Source organism: Globicephala melas, chromosome 10, assembly GCF_963455315.2.
Source record: "Globicephala melas chromosome 10, mGloMel1.2, whole genome shotgun sequence".
In the NCBI taxonomy this organism is placed as follows: Eukaryota; Metazoa; Chordata; class Mammalia; order Artiodactyla; family Delphinidae; genus Globicephala; species Globicephala melas.
The window spans coordinates 7,826,407-7,853,684 of NC_083323.1; the positions used below are offsets into that span (position 1 = coordinate 7,826,407).

Below are 27,278 nucleotides of genomic sequence, written 5' to 3' on the forward strand. Positions count from 1 at the left end.
CTGAGAGGCTGCGGGCGCTTGCTACCGCGGGAACAAGCTTAGTTGCCGAGAGTATCCAAGGCATAACCGCCACGCTTGCACTTCAGGAAGGAAACACGGAAAACTGACGATGATGCCGCCGCCGGCAGGGTTGAGTCGCCCAGAAACCAGGCCAGGCGTCCCTCCCCTTCCGGCCGGCGCTGCTCGACGGGCTTTCCTCCCACAGGGGCGCAGTATGTTGACGTCACGCCCGGCGCTGTGACCGCCGCTCCGGCCGGAGGGCCACCCTGGCGTCATGACGTCATGTTCCATTTAACGGCCACAATCACAGAATATTCTATTCTAAATGAGTCCCCGCAGGGGCTGACAGCTCCCGCCTCCTTGAAAGCACCGGATAGGAGGTTGATCCATCTAGAGCACTGTTCTGAGTGAAGATAAGAATCCGTGCATGGAGAGGCAGGCACCAGCACGAACAGCCACACTTCTAGAAGATTCTAGCCAGTGCACAGCGCGGCTGTAGAGGAATAGGAATGAACGGGCGAAGGACCCGGGGTCACGAGACCGTTGGGTGGGCGGAGCCAGCGGCCGGGGAGGTTCTAGTCTGTTCTGCCTCTCAGCAGCCGCCCCCTTTACGCGGTCACGCTGAGCTAGCCCGGGCTTGGGATCGGGCCGCAGCCTCTGCCGCGCCCGCCGCCTCCTGCTGCCTCCCGCCGCCTCCGTACCATGGACCCCCGCAAAGTGAGCGAGCTTCGAGCCTTTGTGAAAATGTGCAAGCAGGACCCAAGCGTTCTGCACACCGAGGAAATGCGCTTCCTGAAGGAGTGGGTGGAGAGGTGAGACCCGGGCCTGAGGGCCGATGGGGGAGGGAACAGGGACGGCGGGAGGGCGAGCTGGGCCCAAGCTGGCGCGGGGCGGAGGAACCTGGAGCTCGGCGGCGAGTCTCGCTCCCTGGCGGCGACCTCGAGGGGCTCGTGGAGGATCGGGAAGCTTAGATGGTTCAGAGGCAGGGAAGGAAAAGGCAGAGCTGGGTTTCCTCCGCTCTGAGGTCGCCAGGGGTGTGTCTTCGGCGAAATACGGAGATGCAGATGGTTGCGGGCAGCAGGGCACTGTAGCCTGCTACAGTGAGGGGGAGGGGTGAAAGCGGCAAGACTTAGCTTTCTCATGGAGTTGTTTTTCTTGAAATCTCTGGTGTCCTGCTGAGGTCGCAGTGACACGAAGCAGCTCCTTTACGCACTGTGCCTTTAAAAAGTGGTGTGATGTGTAAGTTATTTAATAAGTTACAATAAAAGTGGTAACTGTGTTTGATTACTTTTACAATTACAGCGATTCTAAGTGCGTAGAATTATTTTGGGAATCGCTTATTGTACCTCCGTAGTGGCAGTGCCATCACGCCAAACACTTTTAAAAAACTGATTTTTCAAGGACCCACATGTTAACACGATCTAGTCTTGTTATCTTTAACTCCAGAGTACGGCGCTACGAGCGTGGAAGTAATTGGACAGGCATTGTGCCAGGTGCTAGCTAGGAAACAGTTTAAGTACAATCTATTTAGGGATACAAATGGATAAGTACAGAAATTCGTCTTGGTATTTAGCATGTAATAGAGATTAGTATTCTTCGTATTGAAGGGGACCTTAAGGGAGAAAGGGAACTCTTCCCCGAGATGATTCTTTAGAGTCAGTACTCCTGGTGAGGAATTTAAAAGAGATGACATACAAATTGCATCTCACGGTGATAAATAGCGAGTAAAAAGGGATAAATAGTGTAAAACAATATGACTCCTAAAAGGTACTACCCTAAACGTTGATATGTTTATTTTAGTAACATTTTTATAGGGGAAGATGAACCAACGATTAGCCAACATTTGAAAGAATATTTCTTCCAGTGAGCTTGTTCTAACGAAGGAACTTAAGTTCAGACCTATCAACGTTGTCTGTGGTGGGATAGTAATTTTTTTCCTCTAAGAAGTTTCTCAATCCTTTTTTCCCCCACCAATTTTCTAGCTACTGTAAGATTTTTGCTCATGTTAATTCATGTAAAATTCTGAGAACACTTACAATTAGTTACTGTAGTAGCTTAATAACAGTTGTTAACAGTTAATACCGTTTTGCAAATTGTGCTTTTTAACAGAAAAATTTTTAGGACTAGGAATTGAGGTCTAGATTTTAGTCATTTTCTCTGTTGAGTAACTTGATCCAAAAATGTCACTTAAGATATTTGTATGCTTTTGTCCTTCTCTTAAACTTACTCATTGGAGAGTAATTGTAAGAGCCTACAATTAATAAGTTCTTAAAATTCCAGGTAAAGCGGACCTATACTGCAGGAAGAAATACCTGGCACCAAGAGTGAGCGGTATATTGAGTTGATACAATGTTATGTTCCACTCCTAGAGAGGTAGAGGACACTGTGAGGAAAAAGTTAACACGCATCCGAGAGCAGTGTTGTAACTTGTGCTGGAGTGATTGTGGCTGTGTAGAGAATTCCGATTTATGGTCTGACAATTCTGTCAAGTATTGTAGTCTCTGAAGTGTATCAGTTCCTCTCTTTTCTGTCTTGGTATCAGTCTTCTTAAAGCAGTCCAAAGTTATAGGAGATAGGGTTGAATGTGGAGACTTCTAGGTCCAGTAATATTCCTAAACCTAATCCTACTTTTAGGGTTCCTCAAGTAGAAACCATCTCAGGTTTTCCTTTAGTCCATACTAAATTAGTCATGGATATCCAGGCTTAGACATTGAAGAACAGTCCATTTGCTTATTTGCCATAATTTCTACTATTGTTTATAGCTTAAAATTTTATTTGGTTTTAAGAATATATAAGTTTAATAAATTGAACAACAGAAATATGAAGAAAAAAATTTTGGCCCAATAGTCAGTGGGAATCAGGGAGACTACATTCTTTCCAAGAAATAATGTTTTGGAATATTTTTGTTTTTCTAGGGGGAGAAGTATTTTCTGATGCTATTTGTTCCTATATCACAACTCGGTCTACTTTGTATCTTGCAGTTACTTTTATCCTTTTATTTTATGGCAATTTAAGATCAAAGGGAGAATCTTTGTATTCTAGTCTCCAGCACAGTGCATGCATGGCACATGGCTTTTCAGCAGATTTGTTTTTTTTTTTTTGTTGTTGTTGTTTTTTTTGTGGTACGCGGGCCTCTCACTGTTGTGGCCTCTCCCGTTGTGGAGCACAGGCTCCGGACGCGCAGGCTCAGCGGCCATGGCCCACGGGCCCAGCCGCTCCGCGGCATGTGGGATCTTCCTGGACCGGGTCATGAACCCGTGTCCCCTGCATCGGCAGGTGGACTCTCAACTACTGCGCCACCAGGGAAGCCCTTCAGCAGATATTTTAAATGAAATGAACAGGATGCATTTGTATCCTCAGTGAATTTAAAATATAGCACCCAGTGTTTTGTACATGTGTGTAAGTAAATATAGCACAGAGTAGGTTTAATGTTACCAAATTAAGAGAATTATGACTGAAGTCTTGTGTGGTCCCACATAAATGCCTATGTTGGCAAAGTCCAGTTTGCAATTTTTGGCGGAGAACTATCTTGTTTTAAATCTTGGAAGCATAAAATGAAACTTCTGTACCTATAAATTGGTGTTACCTTCCAATAGTTAACTAGAATTTGGAATGTGAGAGACTCTAAATCTAGTTTATGAATAAACCCTCTTGGGTTTTCCTCCCAAGTTTTAAATTTTTTAATTTTTTGGAAACAGTTTCTAGCTTGCAAACAAAATGCAAGTATAGTACAAGGAAATTTTTTCCTGAACTATTTCCGACACTGTGTCCCCAACACCATTTAGGGTGTGTTTTCTGCAAACAAGGACAGTCCTCTGCAGTACAGCCATCAACTCAGGAAACTGATACTGATACATTAATAGTATCTAATCTTGAGAATTACATGTTACACTTCGTACTCATGTCTCTTCGTTCTGAAATAATTCTTCAGTCTTTCACTGATTTTCATGACCTTGGCAATTTTGAATATTATGGGTCAGTTGTTTTGTAGAATTTCCCTCAATTTGGGTTTGTCTGATACTTCCTTAGGATTAGATTTAGTTTAACACATTAGTTGGCAGGACTATCACCTCTCAAAGTTTTAACATAAATTACACTGTTAGGACTGTGTTTGGATGTCACTCTAAATACATTCTTGGATGCTGCATTTTGAAACTTAGGAAAAACACAGTTTAGGAAGTCTGGTGCCTTCATTAAAATTTAACTGCAAAGAACTGGTATTTGATTACTGTGCTCTTTCGAAAAGTTTTTCGGTAGAATAGAATTTTAAAGAATTTTGTCCTGTTTGTATGCTTGTTCCCTATCATTAAACCATTTCACTTTGCTGAATTGCGTAGTTAGATGTTTTGGATTGTGTAATGATTTAATGATTGGCACACGGGAGCCATTTTTCCTTATCAAAGGTACTGAGTAACTGAAGATTTTTTTTGTTACTGTCACATTAAACAGAATGGGAAAGGTACACATTTTTCTTAATTGAATGGTACATACAAGAAATTGCAAATTTTGTTTCTCGTTACATTTGTTACTTTGCATTTATACTTTTACTTCATGTTGGCCTTATCAAAAGATACTATTGAGTGAATAGGCAAGCCACAGGGTGGGAGAAGACATTTGCAACTTGTAAAACTGACAGAATGTGCATATGCGGAATATACAAAGAACACCTACAAACATGATAGACAACCTAATAGAAGGCTGGACAAGAGGTGAACTTTACGAAAAAGGTTTTTAAAATGGCCAGTAAATGTATGAAAAGAGATACCACTACACACCTGTTACAATAAGATACCACTACACACCTTTTAAAAATGCTAAAAATTTAAAAGATGGACAGTAGCTACAAATTACAATAAGATACCACTACACACCTGTTAAAAATGCTAAAAATTTAAAAGATGGACAGTAGCTAAGTGTGGAACAGATGAATTCTCATACACTGGTAATAGATGTGTAAGTTGGTAAAAGAACTTTGGAAAACCAATATCTATTTAAATCCAGTATACTCATACCTTATGTCCAGAAATCCCACCCAACTGAAATTAATGTAAGCATGGCTCTGATAACTCTAAGTTATAAAGAATCGACACTTACACGTGTTTTGGACTAGGTTCCTTTCTGTTTTCCAAGTTAACATATCTTTGTTTTACATAAAAGTTAATGGCCTCTTTTTTTTTTTTTTAAGGCACATGTTAAGTCTTTGTGATCTCCAGCTCTCACTATTGTGGAGTGCTCTTAATCCACTGAATTTTTTAATCACTGGACTGTTGCATGTAGCCCTTATGCTTAGAAGGAGCATATAACACTAACTCTTCATGGTCTTATTTTTTCCTTATTTTTAAGTTATTTATGTATAACTCACTTCGTTGGCCTGGAGTATTTGGGAAAGAAGGGCTTGCAAGGCCAAGAAGAAATTCTAATGGGTGAAGTTTAGAGGTGATAAGGAGAAAATCTTCAGTGTGAGGGGCATATGAATATAACCAAGAAGAACCCTTGTAGGTACTAGTCAGAGGAAACAAATGTTTTGAATCATTACACTGTGACTTCGTACGGTTATTTTATAAACTGCCTATTTGAATTTAATTGAGCTATTCTTACTAAATGTCAAGATTTTGATTCAAAAATTCAAAGTTTTGGATTCGAGTATATCTACTGAACTCTAACAACTTGTACAAATGATTTTGTCATTGCATGTTTCTCTACCTCTTTTCCTTTTTCTCTGGGAATGGGCAGAGAAGCTGTATAATTAAGTTTACTAGACTTATTGAGACAAGGAAAGGGTTAGATTTTTATTAACCAGTATCCTAAAAGTAAATAAATTTTTAAGCTGAAAGAAACTTACAATACTGAAGCATTCAAATGAGTTTACCCTTAAAGGTTTGAAAAGGTAACTATTTAAATATGTAACCTTTTTCTCAGCATAAATAAATGTTTCTTGGCTTACTGAATTTTAGTTTTCTAAACAAATATCTTTTCTTTCATCTTTCTCAAGCATGGGGGGTAAAATACCACCTGCTACTCATAAAACTAAATTGGAAGAAAATACCAAGGTAAGCTATGAATTTCATTTGTATGTTTAGTGATAAAGTACAATAAGGTTTCTTAGGGATGTTTGTCACCTTCTGCCCTCAAATAGCCATTCCTGATTTCCCCGAGAAATCACTTGGAAGTAACATCTTTGTAAAATTTCTATTTGGACATCAAATCTCTATAATCTGATTTAACACTGAGAATGTGGGGTTGAATGTTCACTATGTTGTATAGAGGAAGTGAGAATAAATGCTGGATATATGTTATATGCATGACCTGTAAGTGGTAAGCTCTGTGTCTGTGTGCATTTGTAGTCTTCATCTTTATTTATTATTTTATTTAGCCACTCAGCGCTGCTTGTGGGATCTTAGTTCCCTGACCAGGGATTGAACCTGGGCCCACAGCAGTGAAAGTGCTGAGTTCTAACTACTGGACTGCCAGGGAATTCCCATTCATCATTTTTGGTTGGTTGTTTTTTAGCACGTAGCATAGTGTTTTTGTAGGTACTTTATTAATGTTTGGAAAGTAAATGAAAAAACAACCCAAATTAGTTACTCTCAATTTTCTTTTCTGCCCTACCACCTGAGGAATATTTCTGAGTGTGGTTCATGGAGTTGCTTTAGCGTATTTGCCAAAAAGGTGTGTACAAACAGGAGGAGGTTGCTGGTATCTAAAGTTTAGAGATGGGGATGGGGGAAGATGTACTCTTAATGCTCCCTTGGGACTTCCCTGGTGGCACAGTGGTTGAGAACCCGCCTGCGAATGCAGGGGACACTGGTTCAAGCCCTGGTCTGGGAAGATCCCACATGTTGTGGAGCAACTAAGCCCGCGAGCCACAACTACTGAGCCTGTGTGCCACAACTACTGAAGCCCATGCACCTAGAGCCTGAGCTCTGCAACAAGAGAAACCACCGCAGTGAGAAGCCCGTGCACCACGACAAAGAGTAGCCCCTGCTCGCGCCACAACTAGAGAAAGCCCGTGCACAGCAACGAAGAAGACCTAATGCAGCCGAAAATAAATAAATTAATTAATTAATTAATTTTTTTAAAAAAAGAATGCTCCCTTTGGAATTCCTTTTTCTTCTATTTTCTGCCTTCATGTCTAAAAGGTTTTTTTCCTCAGAGTCTTCTGACTAGCTATCTTAAATTGATAAGAAAATTTGCTGTTTTATTATTTAGCTTATCTTTGAACAGTGAAATGAGAGAAGTTAAGTAAAAGCTTCAGAAGTAGTAATTCTTTTTTTGGTGAGTCAATTGTCAGAGTTTGGTAGATTCTGAGCCCTAGGTAAGATATTTTGCCATGTGATACACGTGTGAAGACAAAATTGTATTAACATATCTCTGCTAAAAAAATTTTATTTTGCGAAAGTAGTATGTGTTTGATTATGGAGAGTTGTGGACTACAGTGCCTGTTACGGGTGTTACATAATATGTGGTATATCCACTTTATTAGCTTCCTAAAATCCAAAATTTTAAAAATTCTAAAACTCATTTTCTAAATGGTTTGGATGAGGGACTGGACCTATACTTAATTAATTAATTTATTTTTATTTATTTATTTTTTTGGCTCCGTTGGGTCTTCGTCACTATGCGCGGGCTTTCTCTAATTGTGGCGAGCGGAGGCTACTCTTCGTTGCGGTGCGTGGGCTTCTCATTGCAGTGGCTTCTCTTTGTTGCGGAGCATGGGCTCTAGGCGCTTGGACTCAGTTGCAGCACGTGGGCCCTACAGCACGCAGGCTTCAGTGTTGTGGCACGTGGGCTCAGTAGTTGCAGTGCATGGGCTCTAGAGCACAGGCTCAATAGTTGTGGCGCATGGGCTTAGTTGCTCCACTGCATGTGGGGTTTTCCCGGACCAGGGATCGAACCTGTGTCCCCAGCATTGGCAGGCGGATTCTTAACCACTGTGCTACCAGGGAAGCCCCTTTAATTTAAAAAGAGAAATAAAAATAGAAAACAAAAGCTAGTTTACCAAAACAAAACAAGAAAGAGCATCAACAACTGAAATACAGTGTATCTGAATAGTTCATACATAAATTGGTATAAAATAATAGCATATATGTTGGGTGTGTTATTAAATGCTGATAGCATTGTTTGCCTTCCTTTTGCTAGGAAGAAAAAACAGATAGTAGGAAGGCGGAGGAAAACATAAAGACAGACGAACCATCAAGTGAGGAGAGTGATCTAGGTGAGGAGATGGTAGTTAGTTTGTATTTGATAATCTCATGATATGGTCCTGTGTTGATTTTTACTAAATTGACTAAATTAGTGCTATCTAATAGAAGTATAACGTGAGCTACATACGAAATTTAAAATTTTCTAGTAACCACGTTTTAAAAATTTAAAGCAGTTGAAATTAATTCAAATAATATATTTTAAACAATATGTAAAATGGTACCATTTCAGCATGTAATCAATATGGGAAAATTATTAATGAGCTGTTTTCCTTTTTTCATACTAGGTCTTCAAATCCAGAGTATTTATAGTGTATCTCAATGCAGATGTTACCTTTTTAATGGAAATACTTGATCAGTATTCAGACTTCATGAAATTTGTATTTGAATAAGTTGGGTCAGATACCCAGGTTTTTCTAGACATACGTAAAAGTTTTCCAATAAATGAATCCAGTACCAAAAAATTATTTTCCTTTAGTACCTGCATCTGTGTTAATAAAACTGGTTCAGTTTAGAAGAATTGATGTCTATGCCATGGGCTTGGGGTTTTGTTTGTTTGGTTGGTTTGGTTTTTTTAGACTGAAAACTGACAAATTTCTTCATAAATTTGGAGGTCCTTTGAGACTATAAATGTATACCCCAGTTATTAATTGGGCAGTCTCTTAATTCACAGAACCTATCTAAAAGCTTTAAAAAAATACTCCTTTTTCAAATTATCAAATTTTGAGTCCGTTGATCTTTGGTATGTTAGAAAGGGTTTGTTGTTTGGGGGCTTAATCAGATCTTTTACTTTTTGTAAAATTTTTTTAGTCTTACAGTTTTCTAACAATTACCATGACTAATATTTTTTTAAAAATTAACTCCATCTAAAAGCATTTTGTGCAGGAATCAAGCTGTTTTATAATTAGAAAAAGTTACAAGCTCAGTTCCTGTTAAAAATTGATTAAAAATTTATTGTTGGATGTTAATTCTGATTTCAGGTAGCCAATTTTAATTTCATTCTTTTTTGACAGTTGAGAGGAAACTGCTTTTATCACATTTACTCTTTGCTAAAAATGTCTCCTAATGTTTATTGTTTAAAAAATTTTTGATATATAACAGTTACTTTGTTTTGTTTATACAGTTGTCCATCATGAAGTTTGCAGCATAGCTCTTTGTAGTGCTATCTTTGGGGGTCAGTTCTGTACGAGTAGTATACTTTTAGTTTAAAATTTATCCATACTATGTTTTCAAAGGCAGAAAATGGTAAAATTAAATATTTTATCATGATTTACATCAGAGTATCACTATAACTTGTGCTATCTGCATAAAATATTTTTTAAAAAAACATTATAGTATATTGGTGTGTAGAACAACATTTCAACTGAATCAGTTTGTTGACACTGACTAAATCAGTATGTCTGTGTAATATGTAATAGGAATAGAAACTATGCACTTGCCAGAGTACCTACTACAATATGATAATAAATACCTTGCATTATGTGACTATAAAATTAAATATAATTTTACCAAAACAATAAGATTGTGTTTAACAGGGAAATATTTTACAGTGCACCGGTTTAAATAAAATTAACAAAGTAAAATATTTAAATTAATCTAGAGTAAAATGTTCAGTTCATCAGTTGCACTAGCCAAGGTTAATTAATTTTTAATAGCCTCATGTGGCTAGTGGCTACTATATTGGATAGCCTAGGTCTTATTTTCATTTTCTTAACTTCAACAGAAATTGACAATGAAGGTGTGATTGAACCAGACACTGATGCCCCTCAAGAAATGGGAGATGAAAATGTAGAGGTAAGTTCAATGGCTTATTTTCTGCTTGCTGCCAGGAATGTGAAAGCCTACCTACTGTAATAATTTTATGACATCTCTCTTCTAGGAAAAGTGCAAGTTGAATCTTTCTCTGACTTAAGGCATCTAGGAAAGCATTTTATTCTTTAAAATATTTGTGAAAATTCCCTTTATTTTTAATCGTAGTCTCTAACAATCTCTGAAATACTTGTATTCTGTTTACCTATTTCAGTTTGCATCTGGTTCGACTGCTTCTGAGACCATAGAGTTCATCTAACATTTATTTCTACAAGTGGAATTGCCTGTTAATGGGATATCTATCGCCAGTTTTCTAAAATGGTTTTGTCCCAACAAAAGATATTGCCCTCAAGGTGGTGAAAATCGGTTCTTGGGAGGGGGGCTTGAAAAAAACTTAGGTGTTACAATGGTTAGTGGTACTCCAAAGGTCATAGCACATTCACATATATGCACTATATCTGCAGTATTAAAATGGAGGGGGTGAGAAGTAAGAAAAAATTGCCTAAAAAGGCTCTTTGGGGGTTGATAATGAAACAAAGCTTGAGAAACATTGTAATATACTAATTGCAGTTTAAAAGATTGGTCCATATTCTCACCAGTTCTTGATATTGTCATAATTCATCTTTGCCAGCCTTACTGTGTGAAATGATATGTCCTTGTGGCTTTTAAGTTTGCATTTTCCTGATTTCTAATAAAGTTGACATATTCTCATGTTTATTGGTTATTCACAGGTGCTTGTGAAGTCTTATTCTGACTTTTCCCTTTTTTTTTTTACTGGTTCATCTCTTTCTTGCTGATTTTTAAGTTCAGTTTATATTCTGCTAACAGTTGATGCCAACAGTTTGTCGTCTGTGTGCTCCACATTTTTTTCTACTAGTTTGTGGTTTCTCTTCACTTTCTTTACATTGTCTTAGTATACAAAGTCTTTTTTTAAATATTTTAATTTTATTGGAATATAGTTGATTTACAATGTTAGTTTCAGGTGTACAGCAAAGTAATTCAGTTATACATATACATCTATTAATTCTTTTTCAGAATATTTCCCATATAGGTTATTACAGAATATTGAGTAGTGTTCCCTGTGCTGTACAGTAGGTCCTTGCTGGATATCTATTTTATATACAGTAGTGTGTGTATGTTAATCCCAAGTTCCTGATTTATCCCTCCCCCCATACAAAATCTTCTAATATAGTTAAATTGAAAGTTCTTTTATATGCTTTATTACCTTAAGGTTATAATTGCTGTAATATATTGGTTTTTTCCTTCTGAAAATTTTATGTTTGCCTTTCACCTTTAACCATCAACACCATAATTGAAAAAGCCTTTTCCTCACCAATGCCAAAATACACGGTTTCTGTATATGTGTGGGTCTGTTTTGGTGTTTTCTTGTTCTACTTGTCTAATTTTTTTCCATGCACTAATGACCCATTGTTGTATTTAGCTTTATATTAAGTCTGTTATCTTGTAGGGCAAGGACCCCCAAACCTTTAGGAGTAATTTTGGTTGCTATTGGCCCTTTGTTCATCCATATAAATTTTAGAATCAGATTGTTATCCCCTCTCCGTTAGAATTGCATTAAACCTAAATTAACAAAGGGAGGAGCTACATCTCCTCATTGTTGAGATTATCCACGAATGTGATATCTGTTTTATTTTTAGGTCTTTTTTAATGCCTTTAAATAATTTAACTTTTTCTCCATAACGAATATAAATACTTTGTCAATATTTGTTAAAAAATTAATCATGTTCTATTTATTGATGGTGCCGTTCATCTCGGTGTGTCTAGGTTTATAATACTTTTTATTTATCCTACTTGGGATTTACTGGGCATCGTAAATCCTAGGGTTAACTTTTTTTAGCTCTGGAATATTTTCAGCTAGTATCTCTTTCAAAAATGGCTTCTTTCCCATTCTCTCTACTCTCATTCTGGAGCCGTAGTTAGATACAGACTTTTTCACTATTAAGTTCCATCTCTTTATCACTGACGAATTATGTATGCTTTCTTTGTCTAATCAGCTGTTCCATTGATGTTTGAATTTGAATGCTTGTTTTTCATTTTGATACTTTCTCTTTGATTCTTTTTAAAGACCACTTGGTTATTTTTAAGTCTCTTGCTCCTTACTCATTTTTAGAACTTGCATTTATTTTCTTAAACACATTAAATTCTTTATCGGACTGTTTTGCTGGTCTTATTCTCCTGTTATTTTTCTTGACTCTTGCTCATTGAGGTACTTTGTTTACTGTAGTTTGTGTGTGTGCGTGCGCATGCACGCTTGTGTGTGTTGACCATGAGTTCTTGTAAACTTTACCTGTGGAAAGGTTTTGAGGCCTGAGTAGAAGGTGTGTTCCTCCAAAGAGAGAGATGTTTGCTTCAATCAAGACGCTGAGTTGGTGCGACCAGCTCAAGGATCACTTCAGATTCTCAGCATGGTTTTTTCATTGCTTATTTAACTACAGAAGTAATGTGAATTCCAGTGCAAAGGCTGGCTTGTGGTTATGAATTTTCAGGGGAGATTTCTTTTTCTTCTCTCTATATAGGTTTCCCTCTTTGGGACGGGTTTATTTTTGATATACCATTATGCCTGCAAGTATAGGCATTTGGGGTTCTAGATTTGTTTTGGAGGATGTCTGATTAGACAACATACATTTGTTTCACCTGAATCTAGACTTTGTTTCATGTGTCCTGCACTATCTTCAAAAACAGAATTGCAAGGTCACCCAGTTTGACACCTTCCACAAGGGTGATAGCAGATGGAGCACTTGGCACCTGGCTGGATTTCAAGCCTTCACTTTATTTTGTTGTTTGAGGATTTCTACATTCTTAGGCCAAAGATGGCTTTTATTGATAAAAGGTGTGTTTTAGACTTGTTCAGAGTATCATGTGCATCATATTGCCATAAACTGAAGTCGTCTTTTTGCAAATTATCCTGGCTCTGTAGGATGTCTTACTATGTGGAAAGTGTGTTTTCCTTTATTCTTTTAAAAAGTTTTAGTTTGTCCAAAACTTGTAGGGATTTTTGTTTGAAATGCTTTGAATTTATTGAGTAACTTGGGGGTAGATTGATACAGTTGATTAGTTTTTCATGAGCATGGTCTATATCTGTGTCCTTTAATAGAATTTTATCTTTTCCCCTGCTCCCTCCCATGAAAGTCTTGTGTGCTCTTAGAATGGTATCTTGTTCTATTATATTTTCTAATTGTTGCTGATGGAAGAACTCTGGGTTTGTTTTTTATGTTGCTCTTGTATTCTCTTGTTGTTCTCTTCAGTAAAGAGAACTTTACTGAATTGTCATAGTAGATCTAATAGCTTGTCAGTTCTATTAGATTTTCTAGGTATGTGTATAAAGACAGCTGGTATTTTCCTTCCAGTTTTTAAACGTATCAAATCATTTTCTTAATGATTAGCCAGCACCTTCAGTAATATTTTACAGTGATGGTGATAGAGTGGATTTTTGATTGTTAAAGAAATCGCTTCTTGTAGGAGGTTTGCTGTACGTTTTCGTTATTAATGATCATTGTACTGTCAGCATCTTGTACGGTGTTTGTTCTATCTAGTATAGGTGCTCAATAGATGTTCATAGGACCAAAAGAATGAGACATTTCTAAGATTCAAGTTTCTTAGGAACTAGCTTTTCCACTTGTGGGGAGACTGGGTTTTAGTACAGGTATACCTCCAAGATCTCATTGTGAGTTAGGTTCTAGACCACCACAATAAGGTGAGTCACACAAATTTTTTGGTTTCCCAGTGCATGTAGGAGTTATGTTTACACTATGTTGTAGTCTATTAAGTGTACAATAGCTAAATGTCTAAAAAACAATGTACATACCTTAATTTAAAAATACTTTATTGCTAAAAAATGCTAACCATCTGAGCCTTCAGCAAGTCATAGTAGTAACATCACAGATCACCATAACAAATACAATAATGAAAAAATTTGAAATACTGGAAGAATTGCCAAAATGACACAAAGTAAGCAAATGTTGTTGGAAAAATGGCTCCAGTAGACTCACAGCATTGCCAGAAACCTTCAATTTGTAAAATTTGTGCTGTCTGCCAAGTGCAATAAAATAAGCTGCTGTGCCTATACTTGTGAATAACTGGAAAGGATTTGGTAAAAACTAGGGCAGAAAAACCTGCTCGGATCGGGATGGAGGGAAGCAAAAGTCATGTCTAGGGCAGAGTATAGGGAATGAAATTTATTATTTAGTATGAAAGATTAAAATGTATCCTGTAAGATTTCTTACTAATCCTTTATTATAATTCTCTTTGTTCCCTTGAGACCAGAGAAAAATGAGTGAAAATGGGGGTTGTGACTACCACATCCCTAAGAAAGTCCAAATTCTTTCCTCCTTCCCTTTGCTTTTCTTCTACTACTTAGTTGATATTCAATTTCCCCATAGATAACTGAGGAGATGATGGATCAGGCAAATGATAAAAAAGTGGCTGCCATTGATGCCCTAAATGATGGTGAGTGATTTTTTTTTTTTTTTCTCTTTGCTACATTTTCTATAGTAGTCTGGATATTCTCTTCTCTACTTCTCTGCTGCAGTAACTGTTAATGGTGGGAAACTGGAAGGGAACTTAAATTTATTGAGTATATGGTACTGGAGAAGAAAGCGTCCTGTCCTCCACTCACCCCTTTCCCATTAATAAAGAGGCTGAAATCACTCAGGTATCAATTATCTTGCCTCAGGGCGTGTACAGATCCTGATTATAACTCAAAGACGGTACTTGCCTGACTATAGTCTAGTGTTTCTCCACTGACAGGAGGCTTTGGAACCTTCTTTATAATAAAAGCCTGATGGGAAAACCTGAAAAATAATAATAATAAAAGCTGAAAGGTTTTCCCCAAAAATGGTATTAGATCGATGATCCTCGACTTTTTACATTGTAACACCCTTGACAAATATTGTCCATCAATACAACACTCTTGTTCTAGTTTCTGCATGTTAGAACCCCTTCAGAAAATCCTATCAGAGTGGGAGAGTGCTGGTAGTATTAAGTATTATGTTTAATTAGTTAAAATTTATAAGAACAAATTATTTATTAACTTGGGTACTGCAAACCCCTTTATAGCTGTGTGGTGTAGTGTGTCACAATGCCATCATTGAATAGATGCTATTGTATGATGCTGTTGTGCATTTGTACTTCATCCTTAGACTTAGAAGATGACTAAAGTTTTATTTTAGAATGAGTTCAGTATCGATTGCTGTTCAGGTTCCTTTTCATTGTAATCCCACCACCTTCTTAGCTTAAGTCCTTATATGTTTATACTATTGCAGTTACCTTAATAGTTTGTCTACCTGACATGTCTCTACTTCATTGCTTTCTATTCACTGCCCCTAGATCATTCTTATTTAGAACTTGTTTTTATTGGTACACACTCCTTTGCTTGTAACCTGTGACTAACTTTTGCATACATTTTGAAGCTCATCATAGCATTGGACCTGCTAGAGTCAGATCCTGTATTTTGCCTTCCCAGCCTTATTCTTTTTGAGTATTAACCTTCCATTCCAGCCAGACCTCACTTTCCTAGAATGTTCCTTTACTTGTGCTTCTCTGTAAAGCTCTTCTTCACCTATTTCAACTTTTAAGTTGTACCCATCAATTCATCCCAGCCACTTCTCTTCCTGACCATTCCTTTTTCACATTAATCTTTTCTTAATTTCCCTACCACCTAAGATTTCTATTTACCTAGCATATAATTGTGCTTTCTACATTTCTGCCAGCTTTATTATATTTTAATGTGCATTATTTCATTAAAATCTCATACTAGTCCCATTTTACAGATCAGTGAATAATCTGAGGGCTTAGAGGGGTTTTGACTTGCCCAGGATCTTACTGTGCCATACTATCAACTCATTATTTTTGTCACTTATTTTGGCATATTGTATTTCTTAAAATTTACTTATATATTGTCTAAGCAATATTTAACAAAGTGAAAATGAAGCAGCCACCACCTAATAAGTCACATTTTTGTTTTTCCTTATTTTTTTCCAAGCTATGTTTATGTGTAAATATAGCCTAGTTCTAATTTTAGAATAGGTACAATTTTATGGTGTATGTTACAGAGATAAAACACTAGTATTATAAGCTAGGGATTGTAGGTTCAGGCCCCACCTGGGGTCGGAGAGGCAGGAATATAGTTAAACCCTGGGTTTAAGGAGCCCAAGTTGCTGGGTTTGAATCCCAGCTCTGGGGCTTACTAGCTACGTAAACTTGGAGAAGTTACTCTCTCTGCCTCTGTTTTTGTTCCCTCCCTTGGAAAATATGGATAATAAAACCTACCTAATAGAGTCATAAGGAATAAATGAGTAAATGTGTATAATATGCCTAGAATAGTACCTGGTACTAATATTAAGGTACTGGTACTTTTCTTATTAAGACCTCAGTGTTTCCAGCTGTCACATTATTAGAGGTATTTCTATTAGGCTTTTTCAGTTTAATATATTTATTCAACAAGTATTTATTGAAGGCTTACCATGTTCCAGATGCTGGATATACAGCGGGAAACAAAGCAGACCAAGTTCTTTACTTCGTAGACTTTATATTTTGGGAGAACAAAAATAAACAAATTTATAATATAAAGTTAGGTGGTAATTAGTGCTATGAAGAAAAATAGAGCTGAGTAAAGGGATAGTCAATGATGGAAGCTATATTTTATATAAGGTGGTCAGGAAAGCACCTGATGAAGTGCAGGGAGCAAGCCGTGTAAAGAAGCGCTTTTGGGGACATAGGGGAGAACAAATACAGAGGTTAATTGGGAGAGCATTGGGGGCAATTACGTGTTCAAGGAATAGCAGAAAGGCCAGACTATCTGGAGTGTGCTGAGCAAAGGGATAAGAGTGGTAGAGTTGAGGTCAGAGAAGTGCTTGCGGGGTGGGAGATGGGGGGTGGGAAGATGGTGAGGAGGACAGATGATTGACAGCTCACTAAAGAACTTAGTAGATCATGCTAAGGATTTAGGATTTTATCCTTGATTATGCAAAGCCATTGAGGGTTTTTTTTTTTTTTTTTCATTGAGGGTTTTTTGAATAGGAGGATTTCATAGTGAGAAGAATTTACTTTTGAAAAGGATTATTCTTGCTACTCTGTGTAGATCATATTTTAGGGGCAAATTAAGGGTATGTTCATTGGAGAAGTAGAAGCCAAGACATGAGTTGGTGTGGCAGAGGTATATTAGGAAAATACCTGTGAGGCAAGGTGGGGGAGCAGGGAGAACTGGAGGAGTCTGGGAAGACAGTGAGGCTATCATGTAGGTCTTACCCCTCTGTAGGAGAGATGGAAGGTTGTGTAGGAAAAGTCTTCAACGGTGTGTGTGTTTCTAAAAGTCTAGGCAAGCCAAGGTTGCCCATTAGAGGAGTTGCATGTCTCACAAGAATGGGCCTACCTGGGTATCCTTCCTGTATTCAGTCATTAGCTGGGAGCAGCTTATGGAGTATAGCCTTGAGCCTAGAAGGTGGCGTTCTCCATCAGTTGTGCTCGCTGCAGCAAATCTAAGATGCATTTTCATGACTCCACAGAGGGAGGGAAGAAATTTTTGTAGTCCAGGTAGCTAATGATGATAGCTTTGCATTGGGGCAGAGTTTCCCAAACTTGCTCTGTTTATAGTGTCCTCACCATTTTCACTTTTTTCACAGCACTCCTAGGCCAAAAGAAATACATAAGAGTTTAGTTTATAATGTAGTTAGGCTCAAACAATTTAATAAGTATCTAAGTCCTAACAAGTTAGTGATTGTTTGAAAAAAATAATACAAATGGAAAGAAAATATATTTAATTTCATCCTTTAATAACCACGTTTATTTTCTAGTAAGCAGTGGATATATGTTGGGCATTAAACAGCTTCTGAGATCTTGGAATCAGATTGGACATTGCCACCCTCACTGCTCCACATCTCTTTTTCTACAGTTCTTGCTTTTTTATCATAGAAACAACTTAAAAAAATAATTAATTTTTGGCTGCATTAATTAATATATTAATAAAATTAATTAATTAAATTTTGGCTGGGTCTTCGTTGCTGTGCGCAGGCTTTCTCTAGTTGCGGTGAGCGGGGGCTACTTTTCGTTGCAGTGCGCCGGCTTCTCATGGCAGTGGCTTCTCTTGTTGCAGAGCATGGGCTCTAGGTGCGTGGGCTTCAGTAGTTGTGGCACGCGGGCTCAGTAGTTGTGGCTCGTGGGCTCTAGAGTGCAGGCTCAGTAGCTGTGGTGCATGGGCTTAGTTGCTCCGCGGCATGTGGGATCTTCCTGGACCAGGGCTAGAACCCGTGTCCCCTGCATTGGCGGGCGGGTTCTTAACCACTGCGCCACCAGGGAAGCCCTGTCCTTTTAATTTAATGGATACAAGAAAATGTAATTAATAGAATAAAATTGACTTATCCTTTGATTTTATCTAAATTTAAAAGCCAATGAGTCCTACCAAGAATGTGGTATTCTAATATTTTTTAGGGGGGTTATGTTCCCCAAAATTGTCTGTCTTGAGTGATTTACAGTATAGGTATGGTAAAGATTTTGCTTTGAAGAGCCAGTTTTGTATGTTAATTTAGAAACTAGTCTTACTAGGCTAAAAGGGAAATGTGAAAGGCTAATTAAAGAGACCAACAGTTTTTATTAATATTTTTTATCCACTATTTCTCAATAAACTTTTGTTTCACTTTAGGTGAACTACAGAAAGCCATTGACTTGTTCACAGATGCCATCAAGCTAAATCCTCGTTTGGCCATTCTTTATGCCAAGAGAGCGAGGTGAGAATTCTAAATAAAAACTGATTTCTGCTTATTTGTTTAGATAGAATTGCTTCTGTGGCAACCCCCAAAAAGTTACTGTTTGAAATGAATACTTTTTAATATCATACTTATTTTTTAGTGTCTTCATCAAATTACAGAAGCCAAATGCTGCCATCCGAGACTGTGACAGAGCTATTGAAATAAATCCTGATTCTGCTCAGCCATACAAGTGGCGAGGGAAAGCACACAGGTAAATAATGAGACTTAGTTATTTTCAGAGCTCTTTAAGTTTAAATCTGATGTTTTAATATACCTTATTTAAAAAAAAAAATCGCGGGATTTCCCTGGCTGCCCAGTGGTTAAGACACTTCGCCTTCTAATGCAGGGGGTGTGGGTTCGATTCCCGGTTGGGGAACTAAGATCCCACATGCCTCACAGCCAAAAAACCAAAACATAAAACAGAAGCAGTACTGTAACAAACTCAATAAAGACTTTAAAAATGGTCCACATCAAAAAAATTGTAAAAATTGACTAAGGATTTAATTTTACTGTAATACATGCTCAATATGTAGAATTGAGAGAATGTCATAAGGAACAAGTAAGAAAATAAAAATTCTTTTCACTGCTTCCATTCAGTGAATACCAGTGTTAACAGTTTTTGGCCACATATAGCCAAATGTAAGATAGGGATTTTTCTCAGTTATCGCCAAGAAAAGAGAGGGGCTTTATATCAGTGTCTTACAAACTTTCTGTTATTTTCAGACTTTGTAACTTAACATTAAACAGCCAATGTATTATGGAAAAAGGAATATACTAGCTTCAGACTACTTCGATCACTGTTAGGTCACTTGAAGAGTCAGATAAGGGGGAAAATAAAGAGGTGAATTTAACCCAGATCAGTAATCAAACCTGGAAGCAAAACTTAATATACAGATGAGTCTTTGTGGTTTGGGATGAAATGTCCTGTGCTATTTACATCTTACATGGATTGAAAAGGTACTGTGCTTCAAGTGTGGATGGAAATGAAGATGAATATGCTTGGGACCATCTGTATTAGGTGACTCAAAAAGTAGCTCTAGTGATTATGAAGACAGATGTCAAAGATACAGATAAAAGATTGGAAAATTTATATTAATGCTCTCTGGGTATATGAAAGGTCATGCATTGCTGTTGATTGTCTTGAGATTGACCCCATTAGTCTTTGAGCATTTCTTGGCCTTCTGGTATAAGAACTCATCTTGTACTTTAGCTTGGAATAGACCAGGGACTTCCCTGGTGGTCCAGTGGTAAAGAATCTGCATTCCAATGCAGGGGACGCAGGTTCGATCCCTGGTCAGGGAACTAAGATCCCACGTGCCACAACTAAGACCCAATGCAGCCAAAAAAGTAAATAAATAAAAAATAAATTGAAAAAATACACTATATAACATCAAAGAAAACCATTAAAAAACAAACAGCTTGGAATAGACCATTTCTCCAGAAAATCTTGGTTTGTTTTAGTGGGGATTATTTTGTGGAAACTGAAATTTGGCCACTAGGTATGTTTATTGTTTCCAGGGTATCGTCATTGTCATTTCAATTAACAGTCAAAAAAAACCTTTAAAAATAATGATTTTAGGGAAAGAAATTGAGAAATTTTGAGTTTATACCGATATTCTCAATTAAAATTCAACATTAAATGTTTTCCATTTTGTATTTTAGACAGTATTCTCCTAGAATCATGCATTAAAAATAATATACCCTTTAAGTAAAGTTTATTTTGCAGTTCTTTCTTATCCCTAGGATATGTCTCACTTAAGATATACAGTCAGAATACTGGTTTAAAAATTACTTGAATTAATTTTTCCTGTATGGTTTATGTTGTCAATGTGATAAATAATTAGCCTCTTTTTATTTCTGTTTGTATTCAGGGTTTGGGCTTGCTTTATTTCTGTCCTTTCTGATTTAATTTTCTTATTTGAGTTTGTAAAACATTTGCATGTTTAAAACTGAGTTAATAGGTATAACCAGAGAAGTCTCATTTCCATTGCTATCTCCTCTACTCCATATTTACCTGTCTCCATCAACCTTTAGTTTCTGATCCATCCCATCTCTCCTTTTTATTTATTTATTTTTTTGCGGTACGTGTGCCTCTCACTGTTGTGACCTCTCCCGTTGCGGAGCACAGGCTCTGGATGCGCAGGCTCAGCGACCATGGCTCACAGGCCTAGCCACTCCCCACGGCATGTGGGATCTTCCCTGAGCGGGGCACGAACCCGTGTCCCCTGCATCGGCAGGCAGACTCTCAACCACTGCGCCACCAGGGAAGCCCCCATCTCTCCTTTTTAAATAGTATGTGCACACATGTTGTTTTCTATCCCATATAGAAGGTAGCATGCTGAATACGCATCATGTTAACCCTGTTTTTAATGAGTTGAAAGTTGTGGCTCTATATAATTTTTTAAAACATCATAATACTGTGAATTAAAACAAATTTTTAAAAGCTTTTAAACATTTTTTAGTAGAACAGCTTCACAGTTACCATAGAGGAAATTTAAACTAAATTTTTATGGAGTGGAACATACTAATTGAATTGGTTCATGAAAATTTGTAGTTGAATATCTAAACCTCTTCTATAACAGTCCTTTTTTATAATAAGGAAGTAAGACACCATGCTACGTAAGTGAATATGTGTAAAAGGCTCCAAAAATTACTTAAAATCTGTTTCAGACTTTTGGGCCATTGGGAAGAAGCTGCCCATGATCTTGCCCTTGCCTGTAAGCTGGATTATGATGAAGATGCTAGTGCAATGCTGAAAGAAGTTCAACCAAGGGTATGGTAAAGTAGAGAAGGGAAAAGTCATTACTAACGCCCTAGCAGTAAATTAACTGCAAAACAGATGCAAAGAAACAATCTTTGGAAGTTATAATCTGTAATCACTTAAATTTGTGTTGAACTCAGGAAATCTCATTGGGTTTTCATGCTTTAATTTCTCATGCAGTATTACAGCAAGCTATGTTATTTTGTTTGCAACCCTGCAAAATTATAACCAGAAGGTTAGAAATGGAAAAGGGGCATCAAGTTTACAGCAAAAGAACAAATAGAAAATTTATAAAATGCAGCCCAAGATTGAGTCTGGTTTGTCCTTATTTCTATCTAAAATTGTTAGTTAAAACAACTTAGTGCGTTTACATGGTAAATCTTTCAGCTTTGTGGGAAGTTCAAGAATTTACTATCAGAGGCTTTAAGATGGTGGAAGTTTTATTGAATTTAATCTATCATGATTTGATTTTCTTTCTTTTTGTAACAGGGCTAACTCAGCAAGGTTATCGGATGAGATATTCTAGGACACAAGGTTCTTAAAAAATAATCATAAACAAGCTAAAATAATGGTTGAATATGAATCTCTTACGTTTATATTATTCTGTGAATAACTACTAGATTCCAAATGTTTGGCATGGACTATGTACTAGTGCCTGGTACATATTTTCTCTTGATTGTTATAGTTAAGACTAACATACTTCTCCCTGCCCTCTCATTTTATTGATGAGGAAAACTTCAGTATAGTTAGACTGTGGGAAGTAACTGGTATGTGTTCCCAGTCTCTGCCTTCCCATGGCAGGTATCAGGCAAAAATTGTCATGCAATTTGACATCTGTTTGTTATCCTTGCGCTAGGTAATTGTTTGAAATTTTTAACACTTTTCTCTATCTTCAAATCCCAGCCTCTTTTCTTTGTTTCACAGTGGACTTGTTAAAGCCTGAGTTAGGTCTTTTTCTATAGGGTAAATCTAACCCATTTTTCACAACTATGTGTTGAATTAAATCTCTCCACAAAGAAAAGTAATTCTTTAACAAAACCATTGATTTGTGCTGACCTTATTCAACTTTCAGAGAAGACATTTTTCTGTGGCTGTTTCTTCCCTAGGCCCAGAAAATTGCTGAACATCGGAGAAAGTATGAGCGAAAACGTGAAGAGCGAGAGATCAAAGAAAGAATAGAAAGGGTCAAGAAGGCTCGGGAAGAACATGAGAGAGCCCAAAGGGTAAGGTTTCTATACTTAAACCATTAAAGCAAAATATAGTAGATGAGACTTTTTTGGATATCATTCTAATTCCTGGCTCTTGTTAAATAAAAAGAGCTGGCTGCAGTTCTGTAGGATAGTGATACTTCTTAAAGGAAGTTTTCCTTCCCTTCATTGCTTAGTCTTCAAATTCTTAAGTGAGTTTGTATAGCACCAATTTATATCCTTGTTTGTGTTCTCCTAAAATCAAGACTTTTTCCTGATCAAGTAATTAATTTAAAACTTGGCAGTATTATTTGCTTTCTTTAGGATGCAAGCCCTGATATTTTAAGTTTTATGATTACTTCCGTTTTAATAGTGGATTCGTAGCTATTTAAAATTGACTCTAGTTATTTTTTAGTTTTAGTTACAAATCAAAAATATTACTTGAAATCATTACCAAAAGTAATACCCATTGAGAATCCAATTGAAAATTGTTTTTTGGGAGATGGGGTGTCTCCTTTAGTCCAACATTGCCATTTGAAACTTGTCAAAACTTGTAAGTCCTCTAACTAGCTTATTTTACAATTTTTTCATGGTTTTGCATGGATAAGGTAGGCGTGGACAGCAGACTTCCCCCTTCTTATTATATAATTTATTTCCTCTTTGTATTAAAGGAGGAAGAAGCCAGACGACAATCAGGAGCTCAGTATGGCTCTTTTCCAGGTATTTTGAAAGAAAAATTAAAACTCTTAATATTGTAAATAATTGGGTAATATTCTGATTTGGAGGCTCAGGTATGTATATTGTATTTTGTACCATTAGTCCCTGGAACACTGAGTCTTTAGAATGTCAGCCTCTAGAAAGTTTCATTCTTGTTAAAAATTTTGTTAGTGGAAATACAGTATATTATTTTCCTCATATTTTGAGTAGTATACTTTTTAAAAATAGATAAAATTTACTGAGGTCTGAGCATTGTATTTTATTAAAAGACTATAAGAATTTATTATGATGTATTAATTAGAGTATTCCTAAATGGCTGTAATGGAATTTTGTTCTATTATACATTGATATTCATGAGGATACTAGGTAAAAGCATGGAATCATTAAGCACAAAAAGTTCTGCATCCAGTGTAGAGTTAATATATCAACACATTCTTCCCTTTCTTGCAAATGTCAAGTGATCAGAAATTACTAGTGAGGCAAAGCCTTGAATGATAGCAGAGGCCTATGCGATACAGGTAGAAGAGCTGTTAAAAAGGCACTCAGAGAATGCTTCCTTAATGAGGCAGTGTGAAATTTACGTAGAGAAGAGAGTTTTTTTTTTTTTAAGTTCGTAATTGTAATGGGGGATCAGCAGCTGCAACTAGTCTTGTAAAGGTTTATAGAGGCAGCTGCACACCACTTATGCTTCCCTTGCTTAGAATTTACCACATGGTCAGAGGCTAGGAAAGGTAGCCTCTAATCTGAAAGGTCATGTGCAAGCAACTAAAAGAAAAAAAAAAGGAAGGAACATACATTGGGGATGACTTGGAGAAAAAGCAAGAAAATAAATTTTAGCTCATAGCTTACTTTCTGTTTATTAGATAATATCTTATATCAGGTACCTTTGTTTTAGAAAATGACCACTAATGTGGACTAGTACTAGAGATAATTTTTTGTTATGTGGGTTTTATTATATGGATTTGACAAGTAGACTGGCTAACTATTGTTGCCTTGGGTCAGTAATTTTTGTAGAAAGTAGTTTTAAAAAGTCAGCAGTAGCATAAGAAGCTAGAAGTTGTTTTCAGGCCCCCGATTAGATCTCCTTATCTGTGATTGTTAGTTATTTATGGGCACGTTTGTATTGTTGAGACAGATGGAAATCACTGTGTTATAGGTGTTTCTTCTTTATGATAGCTTTATTTGTAATGACCCTTGATCTGTAGATTAATGTTACCTGTATTTCTTTTTAGGATGTCCCTATGTTGGTGTTAATTGTGATTTTAGGATATCTCCAGTGGACATAAAGGTTTATGGTAGTGAAAAACTGAGTAGAAAAGTTTGGGTTTGTAATCTAAAAATATACTGGGAGAATTAAATCTTTTTTACTAGAGCATTGTTTTCAGTGTAAAAAAGAGACACCAGGACTGCTTGTTAAAAATGCAGATTTTCAGTTTTACTTTCAGAAATTTTGAGGCAGTCAGGGTGGAGATTAAGATCCACAGCTTTTTTTTAAATTTTGGCTGAGTCCTGCAGCTTGCAGAATCTCAGTTCCCTGACCAGGGATTGAACCTGGCTCGCAGGAGTGAAAAGCACCAAATCCTAACCACTGGACCACCAGGGGACTCCCAAAAATCCACAGCTTTTTATAACAAGCATTTCAGGTAGTTCTTGAAGGAAGCAGTTAGCTTAGGGGAATATAGTTTTTTGGGGAAAAAAAAAAAAAAACTAAACTCTTATGAATTAACTTTAAATTGAAACAGACAAATAATATTAAAGAATGAGAAGATAAGATACAAGGTGACTTACGAGACTTTTTAATTTTATAATTCCAAGGGACTGTCAATTTTCTCTCTGAGGTAAGACTAGTTTTCTTTTTAAAGTTTTGTTACTAGGAAAAACATATTTACAGCCTTATTTTTAAATAATTAATGTTAAAAATTATGTCTTGTTACATCCAGTTAGAATGTTCAGACTACTTTGTGTCTAGTAGCACACTTGTTCTTTGTGCATGCACATGTGTTATTTTAATCAGGAGGAAATAGTGTACTCAGACTGCTTGGGAATATGCTTGGTACAGATCTTTCATTTATTCTTGTAGGTGGCTTTCCTGGCGGAATGCCTGGTAATTTTCCTGGAGGAATGCCTGGAATGGGAGGGGGCATGCCTGGAATGGCAGGAATGCCTGGGCTCAATGAAATTCTTAGTGATCCAGAGGTTCTTGCAGCCATGCAGGTAAGACTTGGAAGAACAAAGTTGGACTTTGTATCACTGAGGCATTTCTTTCATAATTCTATGTGGAGACAGGTTAAGGTTACTCTGTTGGCCATATTTTATTGAGCTGAATTACCAAATAGCTTATTATGCAGTTGTGACATTCATGTTCTTTTTTTCAGAATGAGCTTAAGTTTTTAAAAGTGGTTTATAGGGAAATACTCTGTAATAGTTGGTAATTATATCCTGTTGTCCTTTTCTTTGTATCAAAATTGTATATCTTTTTTTCCATTGTCTGAAGTGACATCATTGAGTTGGAGTTGCAAGTACACATTAATAATGTTTACGCTTCAGGGACTCGTCCAAACCTGAGTTGACTTAGCCATGACAAATTTGAAGGTCTGAATAAAGAGATAGGATTTAGGATAACAAAATTGATGACCCATAGAACATTTTTTTCATACTAAACATATATATATGTATACACATATATATATACACAGACACACCTTTCTTTGCAGGATCCAGAAGTTATGGTGGCCTTCCAGGATGTGGCTCAGAACCCGGCAAATATGTCAAAATATCAGAGCAACCCAAAGGTTATGAATCTCATCAGTAAATTGTCGGCCAAATTTGGAGGTCAAGCATAATGCCCTTCTGACAAATAAAGCCCCTGCTGAAGAAAAAGCAACTTAGATCACCTAATGGATGTCGCAATAATACAAACCAGTGTACCTCTGATCTTCTCATGAAGAAAGCTGGGGTGCTTTGAAGATAATCCCTACCCCTCTGCTCCAAATGCAGCTGAAACATTTAACAGTGGTTTGCCATTAGGGTATTCATTCAGATAATGTTTTCTTACTAGAAATTTAAAACTTTAAACAATTTTTAAACCTTAAAAATATTTAAAACAAGAGGGTGTGTTAATCCCTACATTTTTCTTTACTAATCATTTTGGTTTTTTCCTTTGAATTAGTTGGGCAAGGAAGATACTTCAGTATGGAAGATTTATTGTTCAAGTTTGAGTGAAGTAAAGATTTATTAGTGGGAAGCAAATGTAACATTTAAATAGATAAAGTTTGAGTTGGATATATGGTCACTGAGGCATTTTGATTTGTCTTTTTAATTGCTTTATTATTTTTTTTTTTAATGATTTGCTTCCATGAAACTATTGGGACCACCAGTCTTGCAGTAGGACCTGGGTAGGGACTGGAAGTACTTGGCAGGGCAGCAGTAATCTTACTACATTTTATATAATGTGTACCCTTGTGCAGATTAACTTAAATCTTACACTGTGGTGAAAGGATGATTTTTATACTGCTGCAGTAAAATTGGATTACTTCGCTCTGTTCTTGTCTGATATCTAAAATAAATGTTTCACATTTCCACACAGGGGAAATAAGGGAATACTTTTCTTTTTGTATTTCTATGTTTAAAATGTTCTTTTCAGATCAGAAAATGCCCAACTCTTTGTCTACTTTCTCTTGTTTTCACATTTTTTTCATCCTACTCTTCTTGGGGTAAAGATGATGCTTTTTCACTAGCGTCATCACTGCTATCATCATTCACAGCATAATTATGCAGGCATATTTAACGCTGGGTTTAATTTAATATGTAATACAAATAGTGGCAATGTAGGGTAATACCC

At 36.8% G+C, this 27,278-nt stretch overlaps 2 protein-coding genes across 4 annotated transcripts in view; one reads left to right on the top strand and one right to left on the bottom strand.

Annotated features, from left to right (window-relative positions):
- The window catches only part of XPNPEP3 (X-prolyl aminopeptidase 3), a 59,125-nt gene extending 58,614 nt beyond the window's left edge, over positions 1 to 511 (bottom strand). The window contains exon 1 of the mRNA XM_030855850.2: positions 1 to 511. Within this exon, the coding sequence (XP_030711710.1) occupies positions 1 to 64 (64 nt within the window). The 5' untranslated portion in view covers positions 65 to 511.
- ST13 (ST13 Hsp70 interacting protein) lies at positions 322 to 27,020 on the top strand. 3 transcript variants are annotated; one of them, XM_060305500.2, is made up of 13 exons: positions 322 to 812; positions 5,993 to 6,049; positions 7,596 to 7,668; positions 8,140 to 8,215; positions 9,925 to 9,995; positions 14,411 to 14,477; positions 18,667 to 18,751; positions 18,873 to 18,983; positions 21,443 to 21,545; positions 22,640 to 22,756; positions 23,392 to 23,440; positions 25,518 to 25,651; positions 26,152 to 27,020. In XM_060305500.2, the coding sequence occupies exons 1-13, from the start codon at positions 703 to 705 to the stop codon at positions 26,278 to 26,280; spliced, it is 1,182 nt and encodes a 393-aa protein (XP_060161483.1). In that variant the 5' UTR covers positions 322 to 702; the 3' UTR covers positions 26,281 to 27,020. The 3 variants fall into 3 exon arrangements, with proteins under 3 accessions (XP_060161483.1, XP_060161484.1, XP_030711712.1); XM_060305501.2 differs by having other exon boundaries at positions 7,605 to 7,668; XM_030855852.3 differs by lacking the exon at positions 7,596 to 7,668 and having other exon boundaries at positions 326 to 812; positions 5,993 to 6,050.
- Positions 27,021 to 27,278: the final 258 nt, after the last annotated feature.

What these genes read in the sequence shown, in the direction of transcription:
- ST13 (XM_060305500.2), top strand. Translation starts at nt 703, where the DNA reads ATGGACCCCCGCAAAGTGAGCGAGCTTCGAGCCTTTGTGAAAATGTGC. An exon ending in CATTGATGCCCTAAATGATG is followed by an intron (nt 14,478 to 18,666) that starts GTGAGTGATTTT and finishes GTTTCACTTTAG; the next exon opens with GTGAACTACAGAAAGCCATT. An exon ending in AGGTTCTTGCAGCCATGCAG is followed by an intron (nt 25,652 to 26,151) that starts GTAAGACTTGGA and finishes CTTTCTTTGCAG; the next exon opens with GATCCAGAAGTTATGGTGGC.